At 40.1% G+C, this 19,456-nt stretch overlaps 1 protein-coding gene across 10 annotated transcripts in view; it reads left to right on the forward strand.

The window, feature by feature from the left end:
* Nucleotides 1-17,230: 17,230 nt before the first annotated feature.
* Nucleotides 17,231-19,456, forward strand: part of UBR2 (ubiquitin protein ligase E3 component n-recognin 2) — a 123,860-nt gene continuing 121,634 nt past the window's right edge. For 6 of the 10 annotated variants that reach the window (XM_060614357.3, XM_060614361.3, XM_060614359.3 and 3 more), the window contains exon 1: nt 17,232-17,765. In XM_060614357.3, the coding sequence (XP_060470340.1) occupies nt 17,688-17,765 (78 nt within the window). In that variant the 5' untranslated portion in view covers nt 17,232-17,687. Of the gene's footprint in view, nt 17,766-19,456 lie in introns of all 10 variants that reach the window. The other 4 variants (XM_060614358.3, XM_060614365.3, XM_060614366.3 and 1 more) reach the window with 2 other exon arrangements.

Consider the following 19,456-nt stretch of genomic DNA (forward strand, 5'->3'; position numbering starts at 1 on the left):
ATCATGGAGATTGGAAATTCCAAAGAGAATGTGGAAAGAGATTTCAGAATGTTGCCTGTGTACTAGGCAGGAGTAGGCCCAAGCTTTGTGGGGCTTGAAGCTTATACAAATTAGGGGATCCACTTTAAGAAAATAAGATACAAAATTACAGATGCAAAAATTAAACATGAAAATGAATATTTATGTAGAATGAAAAAGAAATCTTAATAAATTATAAAATTTTAAAAGCTGACAAATGCCACAAACATCACAAAATCCAGAAAAATATAATATTTTTGTGTTAACTGCTTGATCCATGTCTTTAATACCTTTTTTCTCTATACTCTTCAGGTGCATAATTTTCCTCCCAAAAACTTATTGTGAAAAATTTTAAACCTATGGAAAGACACGTGGGTGTCTCAGTTGGTTAAGTGTCAGACTTTGGCTCAGGTCATGATCTTGCAGTTGGTGAGTTTAAGCCCCTCATCTAGCACTGTGCTGACAGCTCAGAGTCTGGAGCCTGCTTCAGACTTTGTGTCTTCCTCTCTCTCTGCCCCTCCCCCACTCACCCTCTGTCTCTCTCTTTCTCAAAAATAAATAAAGCATTAAAAAAAATTTAAACCTATAGAAAAGTTACAAGAACTTCACGATAAACACTATATTGATACCTACCATTAAATCTTACACTTAACATTTTATTACACTTACTTTATCACCATTCTGTCCATCCATCAATTCCTCAGAGTTTACATTATTATGCTGCTAAAAATTAACTATAGCAGAGCTATGCAGTAAGTTATGATGACTTTCCTGAACAGCTTTTTGTTTTCCATGGAGTTAATAATTGCCTTTTTTTCCGTTTTCCCTGAACACATCAGAATATTCAACTTCCAAGTCTCCACCAATTGGTTAAATCTTTCATTATACTGAGCACACCCAGTTGTCTATAAATTTTATCTTGCAGATATTTCTCCTGGAGTTTTCTGACCTACTCCAAAATGGGCTAATTGACACGTTAGCCTAGAGCCAGAAGTGTATTTCTCATGAAGCTAATGAAGCCTCAGCTTCAGGAACCCTCCACAGGATCATGAATTTTGTAAAATTTGCAAAGTAAGATATTTTAACTGTGATGAGTTAAATTCTCTCTCTTTCCTATCCAACTTTCCCTCTGTCATATTTTTTTTTCCACACACTGAAGTTCGGAGAACCAAGAGAAAGTAAGTTGGAGATCCATTCAGTTTGGATTTAGTTGGATATATTTATGTAGTGTGCAGTCACATCTGTATAAAGTTAACTTATTGTCAGCCATCCAAGTAGGAATTGCTTCAGCAATATTTCTACATCCTACTTCACTAACTCACCTGGGGCCATTACATAAAGGTGAAGCTCCAGAGGTTATAACAAGACGTTCTATGGTGTCTGGCAGCAGAAGTAGGTGAGCAGGCATGGAGAAACAAAGTCTGAATGTAAGGAGCCAGAGCTAGTCTGTGGAAACCTTCTTCCATTCATCAGATATAGGAAATTGCAAGTGATGGATTTAGTTCCCAGCAATTCAGTTTTCTCCTATCAGGAATGTACTGGATAACACAACAAATACAATTATAAGTGCACTGTCCGGTTTTTCTCTTTTGGTGAGAAACACACAAAACTTCAGAATTCTGCTTAAACCTGTAGCAGAACAGTACTATGTATATGTAAAGTTGCTCATTTTAGGGGTGTCTGGGTGGCTCAGTCGGTTGGACATCCAACTTTGGCTCAAGTCATGGTCTCTCAGTTTGTGAGTTCGAGCCCCATGTCAGCCTCTGTGCTGACAGCTCAGAGCCTGGAGCCTGCTTCAGATTCTGTGTCTATCCCTCTCTCCCCCTGCTCCCCTGCTCATGCTCTGCCTCTCTCTGTCTCTCAAAAATAGATAAATGTTAAACAAATTTTTTAAGTTGCTTATTTTATATATTTCCACTACCAATAATAAAAACAAATTGTGATTAACAATGCTTGAGAAAAGACTGAATTATCTCCCTATTCTTCCTAGAGAGAAATATCACAAAATCATTGTCATATAACTATATTACAATATAACTATATTAGGAGGATGGAAGAATAAGAAGGGTGTGTGTATGTAGTGAGGGTAGAGGCTGAAAGAGAATGAAATCCTCATCCTTCATTACAGGAAGTGCATAAATGATACCTAAAATGGAAAAAAAAAAATCAAGAAGCGGTACAGGGAAGCTATTTTGAGCTATGGAAGCAGCTAAAATAATTCAAAGTGATTGCCTCTGAGAGGACAGAAATGGGAGGAAAAAGAATAGGGACTGCTTTGGTTTTTCTCTTCTTCCTTCCTTCCTTTCTTTTTTTTTTTTTAATATCTATTTATTTATTTTCAAATTTTTATTTAAATTCTAGTTAGTGAACATACAGTGTAATATTAGTTTCTGGGGTAGAATTTAGTGATTCATCGCTTACATATGACACCCAGTGCTCATCACAAGTGCTCTCTTTAATACCCATCACTCATTTAGCCCATCCCCCACCCATCTGCCTTCATCAACACTCCGGGTTTTTTGTTTTTGTTTTTGTTTTTTAACAAACTTTGTAGAACCCTGTAAGTCTCTAACTGAAATTTGCGCATGACTAATTTTGGCAAAAATTAAAAATTAAAAAACTCTTATCCTGTAATTGAAGGATTCCAGCTCTGAGAATTTATCTATCCCACAGATATGCTCATGCATGTGCATAAGGACATTTTTACAAGTTATCTATTGCAGTATTGTCTGTAAGTACAAAAGATTGGAAATGATTTAAGCATCATCAGTAAGGGATCGTTAAATAAATAAAACATATAGCCACCAGAATACTAGGTAGCCTATTTTTTAAAATGAAGCAACTCCTGGGCTCCTGGGTGGCCCAGTTGGTTAAGCGTCCAACTTTGGCTCAGGTCATGATCTCACAGTTTGTGATTTCGAGCCTCCCGTCGGGCTCTGTGCTGACAGCTTGGAGCCTGGAGCCTGCTTCGGATTCTGTGTCTCCCCCTCTCTCTGCCCCTCCCTCTCTCATGCTCTCTCTCTCTCAAAATTAAATAAACATTTTAAAAAAAATTTTAAATGAAGCAACTCAATATACATGTGGAGGAATTTCCCAAATGAAAAAGAAAAATACAGAAAATGTGCATGTATGCTACCATTGGTATAGGAACAAAAAAATACTTGTACAGAAACTCTAGAAGGACACACAACAAAATGAAACAGTAATTGCCTCCAGGAGAGGGAACTTGATGGCTAATGGAAGGGGTAGGAGATTGACTTACTTTTCATTACTAAACACCTTCATATTTTTATTATTATTTTTTAACGTTTATTTTTGAGAGAGAGAGAATGTGCAGGGGAGAGGCAGAGAGAGAGGGAGACAGAGGATCCAAAGCAGGCTCTGCACTAACAGCAGAGAGCACAGTGCAGGGCTCAAACCCACAAGCCCTGAAATTACAACCTGAGCAAAAGTCGGATGCTTAACTGACTGAGCCACCCAGGTACCCCAATCCTATCATACTTTTAAAATTGCAGACCAGGGGGAGGAGCCAAGATGGCATAAGAGCATGGAAGTTTTTTGTGTGTCTCACGTCCATGAAATACAGCCAGACCAACACTAAACCATCCTACACACCCAGAAAACTGGAGGAGTAACACAACAATCCGCACAACCTGAACCACAGAATTCAGCAGGTACACGGCACGGAGAGGTGAATTTGGGGAGCGAGAGGCCGCGGAAGGTAGGGAACAGCTTTTGCGGGCAGAGAGAGGATGGAGACTGGGGAGGAGGGGAGAATACAGGAAAAGCACCCCTCCCCAAAAGCAGCTGGAGAGAAAGTGGAAAATTGGAAATAGCCGCAGGGACTAAACTAAAAAGGGACAAAGGAGAAAGGAGGAAGGAGAGGGCTTAAATTCCATTAAGACTGTAAACAAGGGGAGCGCAAGGGCTGCAACTCCGCAGCTCGATACCTGGCGGTGCTCTGGTGGGAAGGGCGAATCCCCAGGAACAGAGTGGGGTCTGGGAGGTTCTTGGGCCACACGGGGAAAAGCGGTTCCACTGCTGCAAGGACATTTGGTAGAGGCTTGAGGCAACCTGGGCCCAGTAGACCCCAGAGAATGGCCACATTCGCTGGTGCCGGAACAAGGTCGTTAAGGGTGAAGCCGGGTGCCAGATGTGTGTTGTGATTTTCCATAATCCCTGAAATGCTGCTGCTACACTGTCTCACGAACTTTTTCTGGGGCAGGCTGGCACCTGGCCACAGTCTCAAGGCACCAGTGGCAGCAGGGTCCAGGAAGCGTTCCTCGGTGCAGACACATTAGGCCATTGCTCATTTGGCCATTGCTCGGTGAGACCCTCCTGTAGAGGGGTGGAATGGGTCAAAGCCACAGTCCTTCGGAAGTAAGGGGCCAGGGAAAACAGCCGCATCTGAGACAAAATTCGGGAGAGGTACTGCCTGGGGCCTGGTCATGGAGAGTGAAAAAGCAGCGAGTGGACAAGAGCTGAAGACAGAGGGTAGGTGCTCGATCGCTGATCTGGGAGAACAGACTGGGTAGCTGGGTGTCGCCATTTTCCCCCTCCTGCACATGCGCATACGCACCTACGAGCGCCGCAACAATCCACCCCAGTAGGCTAGCAGCGCCATCTAGTGGAGAGCGGAGCTGTTACACTGAGCCCCGCCCAACTGGGCCAACTTCGCTCTTCAAGAACAGAAGTCTCGCTGCCGGCTTAGTTTATGGACTATAAAGCGCTACATAGACCGACTTCTAGGGGAAAACGAAGCAATTTCAGTCCTACTTCAATCTGTTAGCAGGTTCATCTATTCAACTTTCTTTCTTTTTTTCTCTTTTACACTCTTTCTTTTTCTTGAATACAGAAAGAGAAAAAATTTATTTTTATTTTCAATTTTTATTAAAAATATTTTTCTTTAATTTTTATGACTGTATTTTTTACTTTTGTGTAAATTTTTTCAAATTCTATTTCACTTCCATCATGTTATTTTAGTCTACTTCAGTGTATTCACCTTTTCAAATTTTCAATTTCTTTTTTTCTTTCCTTTTCTTTTTTCTTTCCTTTTCTTTTTTCTTTTTTGTTTCTTTTCTTTTTCTTGATTCGTTTCTTTTCTTTTTCTTGAATGCAGAAAGAGAAAAACTTCATTTTTACTTTCAATTTCTATTAAAAATATTTGTATTTAATCTTTTACTATATTTTTTGCTTTTATGTAAATTTTTTCAAATTCTATTTTCCTTCCATCATTTTATTTTAGTCTACTACAGTGTATTCACTTTTTCAAATTTTCAAACGATTTCTTTTTTTAATCTTTTTACTTTTTTCATTTCTTTTCTTTTTTCTTAAATACAGAAAAAGAAAAAACTCATATTTTTTTTTATTTTTATCAAAAATATTTTTCTTTAATTTTTTTCTACTATATTCTTTACTTTTGTGTATGTTTTTTCAAATTCTATTTTACCCCCGTCATCTCATTTTAGTCTACTTCAGTGTATTCATTTTTTCAAATTCTCAAATGATTTCCTTCCCCCGCCTTTTTTTTCTCTAATCTGTCAAACCATTTTCAACACCCAGACCAAAACACACCTAGGATCTAGCATCATCTATTCGATTTGTGTGTGGGGGTGTGTTTTTAATTTTTAATTTTAATATTTTTTAATTTCAATTTTTCTATCTCATTAATTCTTTTTCTCCCTTCAAAATGGCAAAACGACGGAATTCACCCCAAAATAAAGAGCACGAAGAAATGACAGCCAGGGATTTAAGCAACACAGATACAAGAAAGATGTCTGAACCAGAATTTAGAATCACGATAATAAGAATACTAGCTGGAGTCAAAAATAGATTAGAATCCTTTTCTGCAGAGATAAAAGAAGTAAAAAATAGCCAGAATGAAATTAAAAATGCTATAACCGAGCTGCAATCACGGATGGATACAGTGGTGGCAAGGATGGATGAGGCAGAACAGAGAATCAGCGACATAGAGGACAAACTTATAGAGAATAATAAAGCAGAAAAAAGAGGGAGATTAAGGCAAAAGAGCACGATTTAAGAATTAGAGAAATCAGTGACTCATTAAAAAGGAATAACATCAGTATCATAGGGGTCCCAGAAGAGGAAGAGAGAGAAATAGGGGTAGAAGTGTTATGTGAGCAAATCATAGCAGAAAACTTTCCTAACCTGGGGAAAGACACAGACAACAAAATCCAGGAAGCACAGAGGACCCCCATTAGATTAAACAAAAACCGACCATCAACAAGGCATATCATAGTCAAATTCACAAAATACTCAGGCAAGGAGAGAATCATGAAAGCAGCAAGGGAAAAAAAAGTCCCTAACATACAAGGAAAGACAGATCAGGTTTGCAGTAGACCTAGCCACAGAAATTGGCAGGCCAGAAAGGAGTGGCAGGATATATACAGGGTGCTGAATCAGAAAAATATGCAGCCAAAGATTTTTTTAAAAAAATTTTTTTTAAAGGGGGAGCGCTTGGGTGGCTCAGTTGGTTGGGCATCTGACTTCGGCTCAGGTCCTGATCTTGCAGTTCGTGAGTTCAAGCCCCACATCGGGCTCTGTGCTGAAAGCTCAGAGCCTGGAGCCTGCTTCAGATTTTGTGTCTCCCTCTCTCTTTGCGCCTACCCCACTCACACTCTCTCTCAAAAATAAAAATTTTAAAAATTTAAAAAAAAAGAAAAATATCCAGCCAAGAATTCTTTATCCAGCAAGGCTGTCATTCAAAATAGAAGGAGAGATAAAGAGTTTCCCAGAGAATTATATTATATTATAATATAATAATAATATATTATATTATATATAATATATATAATATATATATATTAGAAAGGACCAGAGAACACCACCAGAAATTCCAACTCTACAAGCATCATAATGGCAATAAATTCATGTCTTTCAGTACTCACTCTAAATGTCAATGGACTCAATGCTCCAATCAAAAGACATAGGGTAACAGAATGGATAAGAAAACAAGATCCATCTATCTGCTTCTTACAAGAGACCCACTTTAGACCTAAAGACACCTTCAGATTGAAAGTAAGGGGATGGAGAACCATCCATCATTCTAATGGTCAACAAAAGAAAGGCAGAGTAGTCATACTTACATCAGACAATCTAGACTTTAAAATAAAGACTGTATCAAGAGATGCAGAAGGGCATTATATCATAATCAAGGGGACCTAACAATTGTAAACATTTATGTTTACAAGAAGACCTAACAATTGTAAACATCCACCAAGAAGACCTCACAATTGTAAACATTTATGTGCCAAATGTGAAAGCACCCAAATATATAAATCAATTAATCACAAACATAAAGAAACTCATCGATAGTAATACCATAATAGTAAGAGACTTCAACACCCCACTCACAGCAATGAACAGATCATCTAATCAAAAAATCAACAAGGAAACAATGGCTTTGAATGACACACTGGACCAGATGGACTTAACAGATATATTCAGAACATTTCATCCTAAAGCAGCAGCATATTCATTCTTCTCCAGTGCACATGCAACGTTCTCCAGAATAGACCACATACTAGGACACAAATCAGCCCTAAGTAAGTACAAAAAGATCAAGATCATACCGTGCATATTTTCAGACCACAATGCTATGAAACGTGAAATCAACCACAAGAAAAAATTTGGAAAGGTAACAAATATTTGGAGACTGAAGAACATCCTACTAAAGAATGAATGGGCTCACCAAGCAGTTAAAGAGGAAATTAAAAAGTATATGGAAGTCAATGAAAATGATAACACCACAACCCAAAACTGCTGGGACGCAGCAAAGATGGTCATAAGAAAAAGTATATAGCAATCCAGGCCTTCCTAAAGAAGGAAGAAAGATCTCAGATACACAACCTAACCTTACGCCTTAAGGAGCTGGAAAAAGTACAGCAAATAAAACCCCAAACCAGCAGAAGACAGGAAATAATAAATATTAGAGCAGAAATTAATGCTATCGAAAGCAAAAACACAGTGGAACAGATCAATGAAACCAGAAGCTGGTTCTTTGAAAGAATTAACAAAATTGATCAGTTTGATCAAAAAGAAAAAGGAAAGGACCCAAATAAATAAAATCAAGAATGAAAGAGGAGAGATCACAACCAACACAACAGAAATAAAAACAATAATAAGAGAATATTATGAGCAATTATATGCTAATAAAATGGGTAATCTGGAAGAAATGGACAAATTCCTAGAAACATATGCACTACCAAAACTGAAACAGGAAGAAATAGAAAATTTTAACAGACCTATAACCAGTAAGGAAATCGAATTAGTAATCAAAAATCTGCCAAAAAAACAAGAGTCCAGGGCCAGATGGCTTTCCAGGAGAATTCTACCAAACATTTAAGGAAGAGTTAACACCTATTCTCTTGAAACTGTTCCAAAAAATAGAAATGGAAGGAAAACTTCCAAACTCTTTCTATGAAGCCAGCATTACCTTGATTCCAAAACCAGACAGAGACAACACTAAAAAGGAGAACTTTAGACCAATGTCCCTGATGAACATGGATGCAAAAATCCTCAACAAGATATTAGCCAACCGGATCCAACTATACATTAAAAAATTATTCACCACGACCAAGCAGGATTTATACCTGGGATGCAGGGCTGGTTCAATATCTGCAAAACAATTAATGTGATTCATCACATCAATAAAAGAAAGGACAAGAACCATACAATCCTTTCAATAGATGCAGAGAAAGCATTTGACAAAATACAGCATCCTTTCTTGATGAAAACCCTCAAGAAAGTACAGATAGAAGGATCATACCTCAAGATCATAAAAGCCATAAATGAACGACCCAACGCTAATATCATCCTCAATAGGGAAAAACTGAGAGCTTTCCCCCTAAGGTCAGGAACAAGACAGGGATGTCCACTCTTGCTACTGTTATTCAACATAGTATTGGAAGTCTTAGCCTCTGCAATCAGACAACGTGAAGAAATAAAAGGCATCCAAATCGGCCAGGCGGAGGTCAAACTTTCACTCTTTGCAGATGACATGATACTCTATATGGAAAACCCAAAAGATTCCACCAAAAAACTGCTTGAATTGATTCATGAATTCAGCAAAGTTCCAGGAGATAAACTCAATGCACAGAAATTGGTTGCATTCCTATACACCAACAATGAAGTAACAGAAGGAGAAATCAAGGAATCGATCCCATTTACAGTTGCTCAAAAACCCATAAAATACTTAGGAATAAATCTAACCAAAGAGGTGAAAAATCTCTACGCTGGAAAACTATAGAAAACTTATGAAAGAAATTGAAGAAGACACAAAAAAAATGGAAAAAGATTCCATGCTCCTGGATAGGAAGAACAAATATTGTTAAAAAGTTGATACTACTCAAAGCAATCTACATATTCAATGCAATCCCTATCAAAGTAACAGCAGCATTCTTCACAGAGCTAGAACAAATAATCTTAAAATTTGTACGGAACCAGAAAAGACCCCAAATAGCCAAAGAAATCTTGAAAAAGAAAACCAAAGCAGAAGGCATCACAATCCCAGACTTCAAGTTATGCTACAAAGCTGTAATCATCAAGACAGTATGGTATTGGCATAAGAACAGACACTCAGATCAATGGAACAGAATAGAGAACCCAGAAATGGACCCACAAACATATGGGTAACTAATCTCTGACAAAACAGGAAACAATATCCAATGGAATAAAGACAGTCTCTTCAGCAAGTGGTGCTGGGAAAACTGGACAGCGACATGCAGAAGAATGAACCTGGACCACTTTCTTACAGCATACACAAAAGTAAACTCAAAATGGATGAAAGACCTAAATGTAAGACAGGAAGCCATCAAAACCCTCGAGGAGAAAGCAGCCAAAAACCTCTTTGATCTTGGCTGCAGCAACTTCTTACTCAACACGTCTCCGGAGGCAAGGGAAACAAAAGCAAAAATGAACTACTGGGACCTCATCAAAATAAAAACCTTCTGGGGCGCCTGGGTGGCACAGTCGGTTGGGCGTCCAACTTCAGCCAGGTCACGATCTCGCAGTCCGTGAGTTCGAGCCCCGCGTCAGGCTCTGGGCTGATGGCTCAGAGCCTGGAGCCTGTTTCCGATTCTGTGTCTCCCTCTCTCTCTGCCCCTCCCCCGTTCATGCTCTGTCTCTCTCTGTCCCAAAAAATAAATAAATGTTGAAAAAAAAAAAAATTTTTTTTTAAAAAAAAATAAATAAAAACCTTCTGCACAGCGAAGGAAACAATCAGCAAAACTAAAAGGCAACCAACAGAATGGGAGAAGATATTTGCAAATGACATATCAGATAAAGGGTTAGTACACAAGTATCTTGATCAAATATCAAGATGACCAGACCAAAGGTGGAAATTTTTCTGCTAAACGGACTCAGCATGATTCTTTCTAAGCTAGAATAAGCAGGCCAAGAACAGATCCCAAGGCCTGGTCAAAAAGAGGACTCAGAGTAGCCTGACTAGAGGTAGGTCAAGGACACAGTCTTTGTCACACACCTCACTACACCCAATGAAATAATAATTGGAAAGGGTGGAATGTGCTAGCTGGACAATTGCGCCTCACAGTATGCCATCCTTCCCATATCTGGAAAAAAAAGATGGCCTTGATAAGCTGACTTCAGGGAGCAGAAAACCACAAGACGCCTAGTGTTCCATTCCCAAGAGATAATTTACATCAGTGACAATAAATACAGAAAAAATGAAATATTCTTCAAAATCTGTATTTATTTGTCTCTTTATATAACATACTTGTATGTTTACTTTTTTATTGCCTAAGGACTCTTTACATACTGGCTGCTTTATAACATTTTTTTAGAGGCTGGAGGAAACCCACTCTCAACACCACAAGCGAGAAAAAAAAAAGTTGCAATTGGCTGTTATCACTGTCAGTTATCTCAGTATGAAAGAAGTGGATAACCTTGTCCCCAAGAAAAGCAGAGCATGTAACCACAGTCGTAATCATAGATGGACCCATCCTGGTATGACCCTCCTAAGAGAGGAAGATCTCAGTTCAATGTGTTGAAGTAATTCAAGGACAAAAGTTCTCAATCTTTTACTCATGGCCTTTAAGAAGGGTCGATTAATTATTTTAAGGTCTGTCAAGGAAAAAGGAGACTGGGTTTTGACCCACTGTGCATGAGTTTGTTTATTTTAATTATGAAAAAAAAAACCTAATAAATGTATTTCCCTAGAAATGGGTCCATGGAGGAAGCAACATAGCTTGGAAAGAACATGAGCCTTGGCCTTGGAGAGTTCAAATTTCGGCTCTGTGGCTGGGCTTCCTCAGTCTAGAATCTCATATATTTCCATTCTTACAAGTTTTCTTGAAAAATTTCCTTGATAATTTATACTCATCCATTTTTGTTGTTGTTCTTTCTAGAACTCCTACTATTCAGGGTTTGTTTTTTTTTATTCAGAGATTTTACATTTTAAGGATCTAAGAGCACTTTTTTGTTCTTGAATGTTTCTCCACCCCAGTCTCCTATTCTTTAATGAGTGCAAAATCTTCTCTTATTCCCAAGAGTCCCAATAACATTTAAAAAGGCTTTTTCCAACTCTCTGACTTGTTTCCTCATCTTTCTTATATTTTAGTCTCTCTTTTATAGATTTTGCTCAAATATCTCTATACAATTGCTTGTCTGCTCATATTTAAGAATGTGTCACTAAAAAGATGATTGGAAGCTTTTCATACAAGGGTGAGGTAGCCCAAGTGCATCATTTTGTTGGGGTCTCTTGGGTCCCTCTCCCCAAATTCATGAGTTGAAGCCCTAATCCCCAAGTTGAAGTGACTGTATTGGGGGGTGGGGTCCTTGAGGTAATCAAGGTTAAATGAGGTCATAAGAATGGGACCATAATCCAATAGTACTGAGGAAGAGACACCAGAGACCTGTTTTTGTGATACAAAGAAGAAAAGCCATAGTGAGAAGGTAGCCATCTGGAAGCCAAGAAGAGAAGTTTCACCAGAAACCAACCCTGCTGGCACTTTTGTCTTAGACTTCCAGACTCTAGAACTATGAGAAAATAAATTTCTGGTATTTAAGCCACCCAAGCAATCTAATATAGAGTCCCACCCCTCTGATAGACTTTCTTTCTTTTGGGCTGGTCGGTCCCTCTGGATGCTCTCAAACTCCTGCCTGGGAGTTATAAGCCAGCCACTGGTGTTCTCAGAGCCAAGATGGGGAATGCACTGGAATGAGTCTGTTCAGTATATAGACTTTGAATTAATGCCCTAGCATTTAGCACAATGTCCCTGTCCTTAGCTGTGCCTGGTGTTGCGCAGTCCAAAGACCTCAGGTGCAGTCTCTCTAGAGGAAAAGCCTCCAGTCTTCTTCCAGGGTGGAAGATGGGGTGATCTAATTTCTTGCTGTACAAACTTTCAAATGATATTCCTGTTTTTAGCATCATCTTCACCCACTCTCAGAGAAACATGCCCCTAACTGGACGTTTTAATGCCCACATAAGAATGTAAGACAAGACCGTGGATACAAGAAACATGAATTAAAACTGTGATCCCCACATAAAGCCAGGGCTTTCAAAGGAAAGTATAGACTAGAAAGGATAGACTAGAAAAACACTCACTGACTTGCTGAGAGGAAATGACAAGGAAACTTTTACCTTGACTGTGAGTAGGAAAAAATATTATTCTCCCTTAAAAATTTATAAACAAGGGCACCTGGGTGGCTCAGTTGGTTAAGCATCTGACTCTTAACTTCGGCTCAGGTCACGTTCTCACAGTTCATGAATTTGAGCCCCACATCAGGCTCTGTGCTGACAGCTCAGAGCCTGCTTTGGATTCTCTTTCTCCCCCCTCTCTGCTGCTCCCCCCTCAAAAGAAATAAAAATAAACTTTAAAAAGTTTATAAACAGGGACAATGCCACACAATTCAATTTGTGTTATTAAGGAACCAGAAGCCAAGAAACTGACATGAAAATTGGTTCTATGTGTATGATCCTCCCAGAGTGCCTGGTCCTGAGTGTATGATGCTTCAAAAATGCTTGGCCTTGCAGAGGCAAATGGAAAACTACTTTGAAGGTACATGCTCTCAACACAGGCCACTCAAGTTGCCTACAGCTAATGTTAAATGAAGATGATCTCAAAATTCATAATTACAAGGCAGAAAGAAAATAATCATTTAAATGATTAACACACACACAAAGAGTAAGATTAGATTCCCAAGATCTTCACAAGTACAACAATCTAATAAGCACTACTGAATATAAATATTTAAAAGTATTAAAGATAGAGGTGCCTGGGTGGCTCAGTTGGTTAAGCAGCCCATGTCATGATCTCATGGTTTGTGAGTTTGAGCCCCACATAGGGCTCTGTGCTGATAGCTGAGAACCGGGAGCCTGGTTTGGATTCTGTGTGTGTGTGTGTCTCTCTCTGACCCTCCCCCGCTCACTCTCTCTCTGTCTCTCAAAAAAATGAATAAAAAATAAAATAAGATAAAATAAAATAAAATAAAATAAAACAAAATAGTATTAAAGATATAAGGCAAAGATTTAGAACCACTTATACAAATAAGTAACAAGATATTATGAAAGAAGAACAGGAATCTTTGATGGGGTGCCTGGGTGGCTCAGTTGGTTGAGTGTCTGACTTCGGCTCAGGTCATGATCTCACAGTTCATGATTTTGAGCCTCACATTGGGCTCTGTACTGACAGCTCAGAGCCTGAAGCCTGCTTCAAATTCTGTCTCCCTCTCTCTCTGCCCCTCCCCTGCTCGCGCTCTGTCTCTTTCTCTCTCTCAAAAATAAATAAACATTAAACAAAAAAAAATTTTTTTTAATGACAGGAATGTTTGGAATGAATTAAATACAATTTTTAGGAATGACACATGAAATTGTTGAAAATAAACACTCAGTAGATAGTTCAATATCAGATTAGACAGAGCTGAAGGGAGAGGTTGCACACAGAAGATATACCCAGAATGCAGGATAGACAGTTAAAAGCGTAGAAAAATGAAAAAGATTAATAGATAATAGAAAAGCAAGTCAAACAGGAGTACCAGAAGGAGAGAATAGACAGAATGCAAGAAAGATAATATTTGAAGAAATAATGGCTTTGAAGAATTTGTTGCTCATGATATGCCCCGATTCGAGAGACCCCCCGAAAACAAACCACCAGAGTCCAGAGTCAAAGCCAAGCAGCAAGGGTCGTTTATTGCAGGTTCGAACCCGGTCCTCCACGCACTCGTTGCCGGTGACGCTAAGAGGCCCTGAGGAGGATCTTACAGCTTCTTTTATAGACAGGCACAAACAAGTTAGGGATTTTTTGCGGTTACAGAGCTGTTATTGGTTGACATTTAAATTTGAACACTCACCAGAACTTGATTGGTTCCCGCCTTTTTTTCAAACCACTCAGCAGAACTTGATTGGTTCCCGCCTTTAGGTCAGACCACAACCGGGCACACCCTGGTTGGTTCCTGGAACGGCGGGGGGTGGGGGGGGTGGGGGGGATGGGGGGGGAGGTCTTTTCTTTGCAGTTGTGAGTACACCTGGTAATTTTTCTCTTAGTCTCTCACTCATACACTTTAGTCCACAGTGAATGTCCTTTTATACTAAAGAATGTAGCAGATCATATAAACCCTGTCCTCTGCCCACAGTATGATACAATGTGACACCAGTAACAAAAGATAACAGTACCATACACATTTGAAAATTTTAAACCATACTACATGGGTCAAAGAAGAAATCACAATAAAAATAGAAAATATTTAGCAATGAATGATAACGAGGTTACTATATACCAAAATTTGTGGAATGCAGTATATAATGGAAATGTATTGCCATAATAAATCTATGACTCTACAGTTGGTCCCCAGGCCAGCACTATGACCCAGGAACCTGATAGAAATGCCATTTTCTGTCTCCACCTAAAACCTATTGAATTAGAAATTTTGAAGGTGGAAATCTAGAAATCTGTATTTTTATCAAGACCTCCAGGTGATTCTGATGTATGCTTAAGTTTGTGAACCACTGCCTTAAATGTATATATTGGAGGGAATAAAAGAGAAACATTAATAGTAAACATCCAACTCAACTATTAGAAAAAGAACATTAAAATCAATTTAAAAGTAGGAGCACCTGGATGGCTCAGTCAGTTAAGCATCTGACTTCAGCTCAGGTCATGGTCTTGCGGTTTGTGAGTTTGAGCCCTGTGTAGGGCTTGGAGACGAGCTTGCTTCAGATTCTGTGTGTGTGTCTCTCTCTCTCTGTTCCTCCCCACTTGCACTCTGTCTCTCTCTCTCAAAAATAAATAAAGATTAAAAAACTTTTAGAAAAGGTTTTAAAGTCAGTCTAAAAGTAATGGAAGGAAATACTGTTAACAGCAGAAATCTTCTTTACAATCTATTTTAATAGCTTTATTTCTATATTAGGACCCTTAAAGAAGCATTATCTTTGCTTTCAGGTTGAAACAATCCCAGTTTTCCTCCAGCTTGACTCTGACTCGGTAGTGTATCTGTGCAAGGAAGTTGGGCAAAGAAGAAAGTAACACATAGAACAACATTTCAAGATACCACATTCTAGATATCTATGCAGATATATGTATTTTTTCTTTCTATAGAGTCATAAGAAAGTATTAAAAATGGGTTTCTTTGGGGAGGAGGGACTTGGGGTAGGTAGAGTCATATTCATTTTTCCTTTTTTTTTTAACGTTTATTTATTTTTAGAGAGAGAGTGAGAGAGCACAAGCAGGGGAGGGACAGAGAGAGAATCCTAAGCAGGCTCTGTGCTGACAGCACAGAGCCCAACATGGGGCTCAGACTCATGAACTGTGAGATCATGACCCGAGTCAAAATCAAGAGTCAGACGCTTAACTAACTGACCCACCTGGGTGCCCCGTCATTTTTCCTTTTAAAATATTCCTACATGGGTGCCTGGCTGGCTCAACCAGAGACTACGTGACTCTTGATCTCAGGGTTGTGAGTTCAAGCTCCATGTTGGGAACAGAGCTTATTTCAAAAATAAATAAATAAATAAATAAATAAATAAATAAATCCTATTAAGTTTGGATTTCTAGTCTTATATCACTTTTCTTTCTAAAAGTGATAAAAGACTTATTTGAACTATGAGATTATGGGTAATTTTTATTTCCTGATTAAAAAGAGGCAAAACAAACAAAACACATGGTTAATATTATTGTTAAAAACAATAACAACCACAAAAACATGTCCAGACCTGGATTAGATCAGATCTTTTTTTTTCTTTTGTTTTTTCTTCCTTTCTTTCTTTCTTTCTTCTTTTTTGTTCTTTCTTTTTTTTTTTTTTTTTTCCTAATGTAATTCACAATCTCCTTCTGGGAGTAAATTAGCATGCCTGATAAAATGTGTAAATTTTCTGATAACTTCTAAAGGAACTGAAGACTGGTTCTAAGAAACCTACTCATCCAACTGTGAGTCAAGAGCCTAATTACCTCTAATCAAACACAATTTTCTTTTGTACCTAATCTATTTTTATAAAATGTCCATAACAAGAGCAAATCTTCTTTTAAAAAATTTAAAAATTTTTTAAATATTTATTTATTTTTGAGAGAAAGACAGAGAGGCAAGTGGGGGTGGGGCAGAGGGAATGGGAGACACAGAACTGGAAGCAGGCTCCAGACTCTGAGCTGTCAGCACAGAGCCTGATGCGGGGCTTGAACCCACGAACTGCCAGATCGTGACCTGAGCTGAAGTTGGAGGCTTAACTGACTGAGCCACCCAGGCACCCCAAGAGTGGATCTTGATAGACTTAATTGGTAGGCTCCTTTTCCTTTGCAGCAGCAATATTTATAATACATTTTGATAAGTTGTCATCACTAAATTACTTGTAAACGTTTTCTTTAACAATACTTACATATATTTTAAAATCTCAAAACATCTGGGTAATGTCCATCTCGGTTACAGTCTAAAAGATGAAGGCACGATGAATGGCAGGGTCATAGAACTATAGGAATAAAACGTAATTCTTTCGTTCTTTCGCGACCATCTGTCGGCCTACCATATGCTAGGCTTTGAAAAGTACTTGAGCATCTACCACGTGCCAGGCACCGTTCTAGGATCTGGGGATACAAACATGAACAAACGGAGTTGGGGGGAATAAAACTACAGTTCCCACAATGACGTGCTCTTCTGCCTCTTCCCAGGTGGGAGCTTCTTTCCGCTAGTCTCTTCCCAGGATTCTAGTTGTACAGGAAAGCCCCACCTGCTTATCTGCCATTTGCCCACGCTCTCGTTAGAAGATGGACTACAACTCCCACAATGCCTTCGGGGGGCACGCTAGAAGGGTTCCACCTGCTTCCCAGTCCGGTCAAGAGGGACTACAGTTCCCAGACTGCTCTGCTTCCTCTCTTGGGTGTTATTGCTCCTTTCCCGGTGCCGGACGCGGTAGAAGCGAGCGAGAGTGCCAGGTCCTGGGTTTTCTGTGTCCTTCTCCCGGGCAGGGACGAGGCAGTGACTTGACTTTTGGGCGCCGAGCCCGGGAGGGAGCGCAGGAGGCCGTCTTCCCTCCTGTCCAGCTCACCTCACACCACTATTCTTCTTCCTCACCCGCGGCCGCTTGGACGACTCCGGACCGACTACCTGGGACACGGGTGGCAGTCTCTGCAGCCGGGGCTGTGGCGAGGCCGCGGCCCTCGGGGCGGCGGTAGCGGCGTCAGCTCTGGGGAGGAAGAGGAGGGAAGATGGCGTCGGAGCTGGAGCCCGAGGTGCAGGCCATCGACCGGAGTTTGCTGGAATGTTCGGCTGAGGAGACCGCAGGGGTGAGTGCCGGGACCCGAGCGGGGACGTCCGGCCCTCGCAGGCCGCGCCCGGGGGGAGGAACTGACTCCTGGAAATCTCGGAGCAGCCCAGCTCTGACTTGGGGTAACGACCTCGCGGGGCTCTCTAGCCTCGCCGTGTGGGCAATGGTCCGGGGAGGCCACCGAGCCTGCCCCTCGCCCTCCTTCTTTATCCTCAAATAGCCCGCAGAGCCGCTCTGTCCGCTGGCCGCCTTTACATTCCCTTTTTGCCTGGGAGAACCGACTGCCTTTCCATTATTCCTCCTTACCCCTCCACTCCCAAGAAGTCCCCAGCACAGGGGCCTTTGCCCTTTATGCCAGCTCTTGGCAGAGGGGAGAGGAAGACGCTTCCTGATTTGGGGGTGTAATCGCCCTGCTTTATCTGCCTAATTCCTTTTCCTCAGGTTAGTGGAGCGTTGCCTCCTCCACCAGAACATGCTACCCTAACCGGTTCCTCACTTAGTTTCTGGGACTACCCTTAGGCACCAAAGGATGCAAACGACACTGTTTTCCCTGTAACCGCCCCCCCCCCCCCCCCCCCCCCCCCCCCCGTCAGTGCGTTTTTGCCCAGGTTTGGTCAGTCCACATCGTTGGTAAATGTGCGGAAAGTAGCGTCTGGGCATGTTACTGAGTGTGAGAAAGCAGTGGTGGAGGCTGGGAGATTAAAAAAAAATAATTTTTCTAGGAGTTGGGCATAGTTGGATGGAAAATAAATGTTATATAACTTTGAGAGAGTAACTTTCAACAAATAGAAACTAATAATGTGAGGTTTGGTCACTGCACAGTGGGGAGCAGTTAACCCCCAAACGTAAACCGTTCAAACCCAGTACTGTAATGAAAGCGTCATAGGAATATGCTCGTGTAAGTTGCAGAGTTGTAAAATGATTACTTTAATAAACTTGATGGCATCTTTCCTCAAGAAGGACAGGGAGCACTCATTAGAACAGACTGTCCAGGATGATTATGAATGGACCAAAACAACCTAGGCCTCACTTCTCAGGCCTCTGATTTTAGGGAGGGGGTGACCTTTGAACACATGTTAATAATCTTTATGAGCAAAATTTTAGTGGGGCACCGTGCGGCTGCTGGTGGTGAGGGGTTACTGTGTGTGAATTGTCAAGAGTGGAAGTCAATGACAGGAGTAGAGGTGAAAAGTTTAAAGTGATACATTGTTGAATGATGACTGTTGAATTTTTTTTTAAGTCAACTTGTTTAGCTCTGTTTTCATTTACTTTCTGTTTAATATTGCAACAACCCAAGGATTTTCCGCCCCCATCTGCCTTTCATTTATCAAAGAGAACAGTGTTACAAGGAAGCAGTAAAATAGTCAAGGTGACAGCTATTCCCAATGTCGTCATGTCAGTATCCATATTGACATTACATTTGTTGTCTGCCTCAAAGTTTTGTTGTTGTTGTTGTTGTTGTTGTTGTTGTTGTTTTATTCCCACTGAATTTTGTGTGGCTTGGCTCCGAGATACAGGCTGTGTGCCAGATTTTTCCAGCTCTGAAAGTGCAAGTGATTGCGTTTCTCCAGCCCTGAAAGCTATCAAGTGATTGGAGTTTCTCCAACTTGTTGTGGAAACCAGTTCTAAAACTGGTACTAGAGACCAATGTAATAATTCCTGTGTAGTGAAATTCTCAAGCAGATATAGTGGGAGAAATTAAGGGAAAAG

The sequence above is a fragment of the Panthera onca genome, chromosome B2 (genome assembly GCF_046562875.1).
Source record: "Panthera onca isolate mPanOnc1 chromosome B2, mPanOnc1 haplotype 2, whole genome shotgun sequence".
NCBI lineage: Eukaryota > Metazoa > Chordata > Mammalia > Carnivora > Felidae > Panthera > Panthera onca.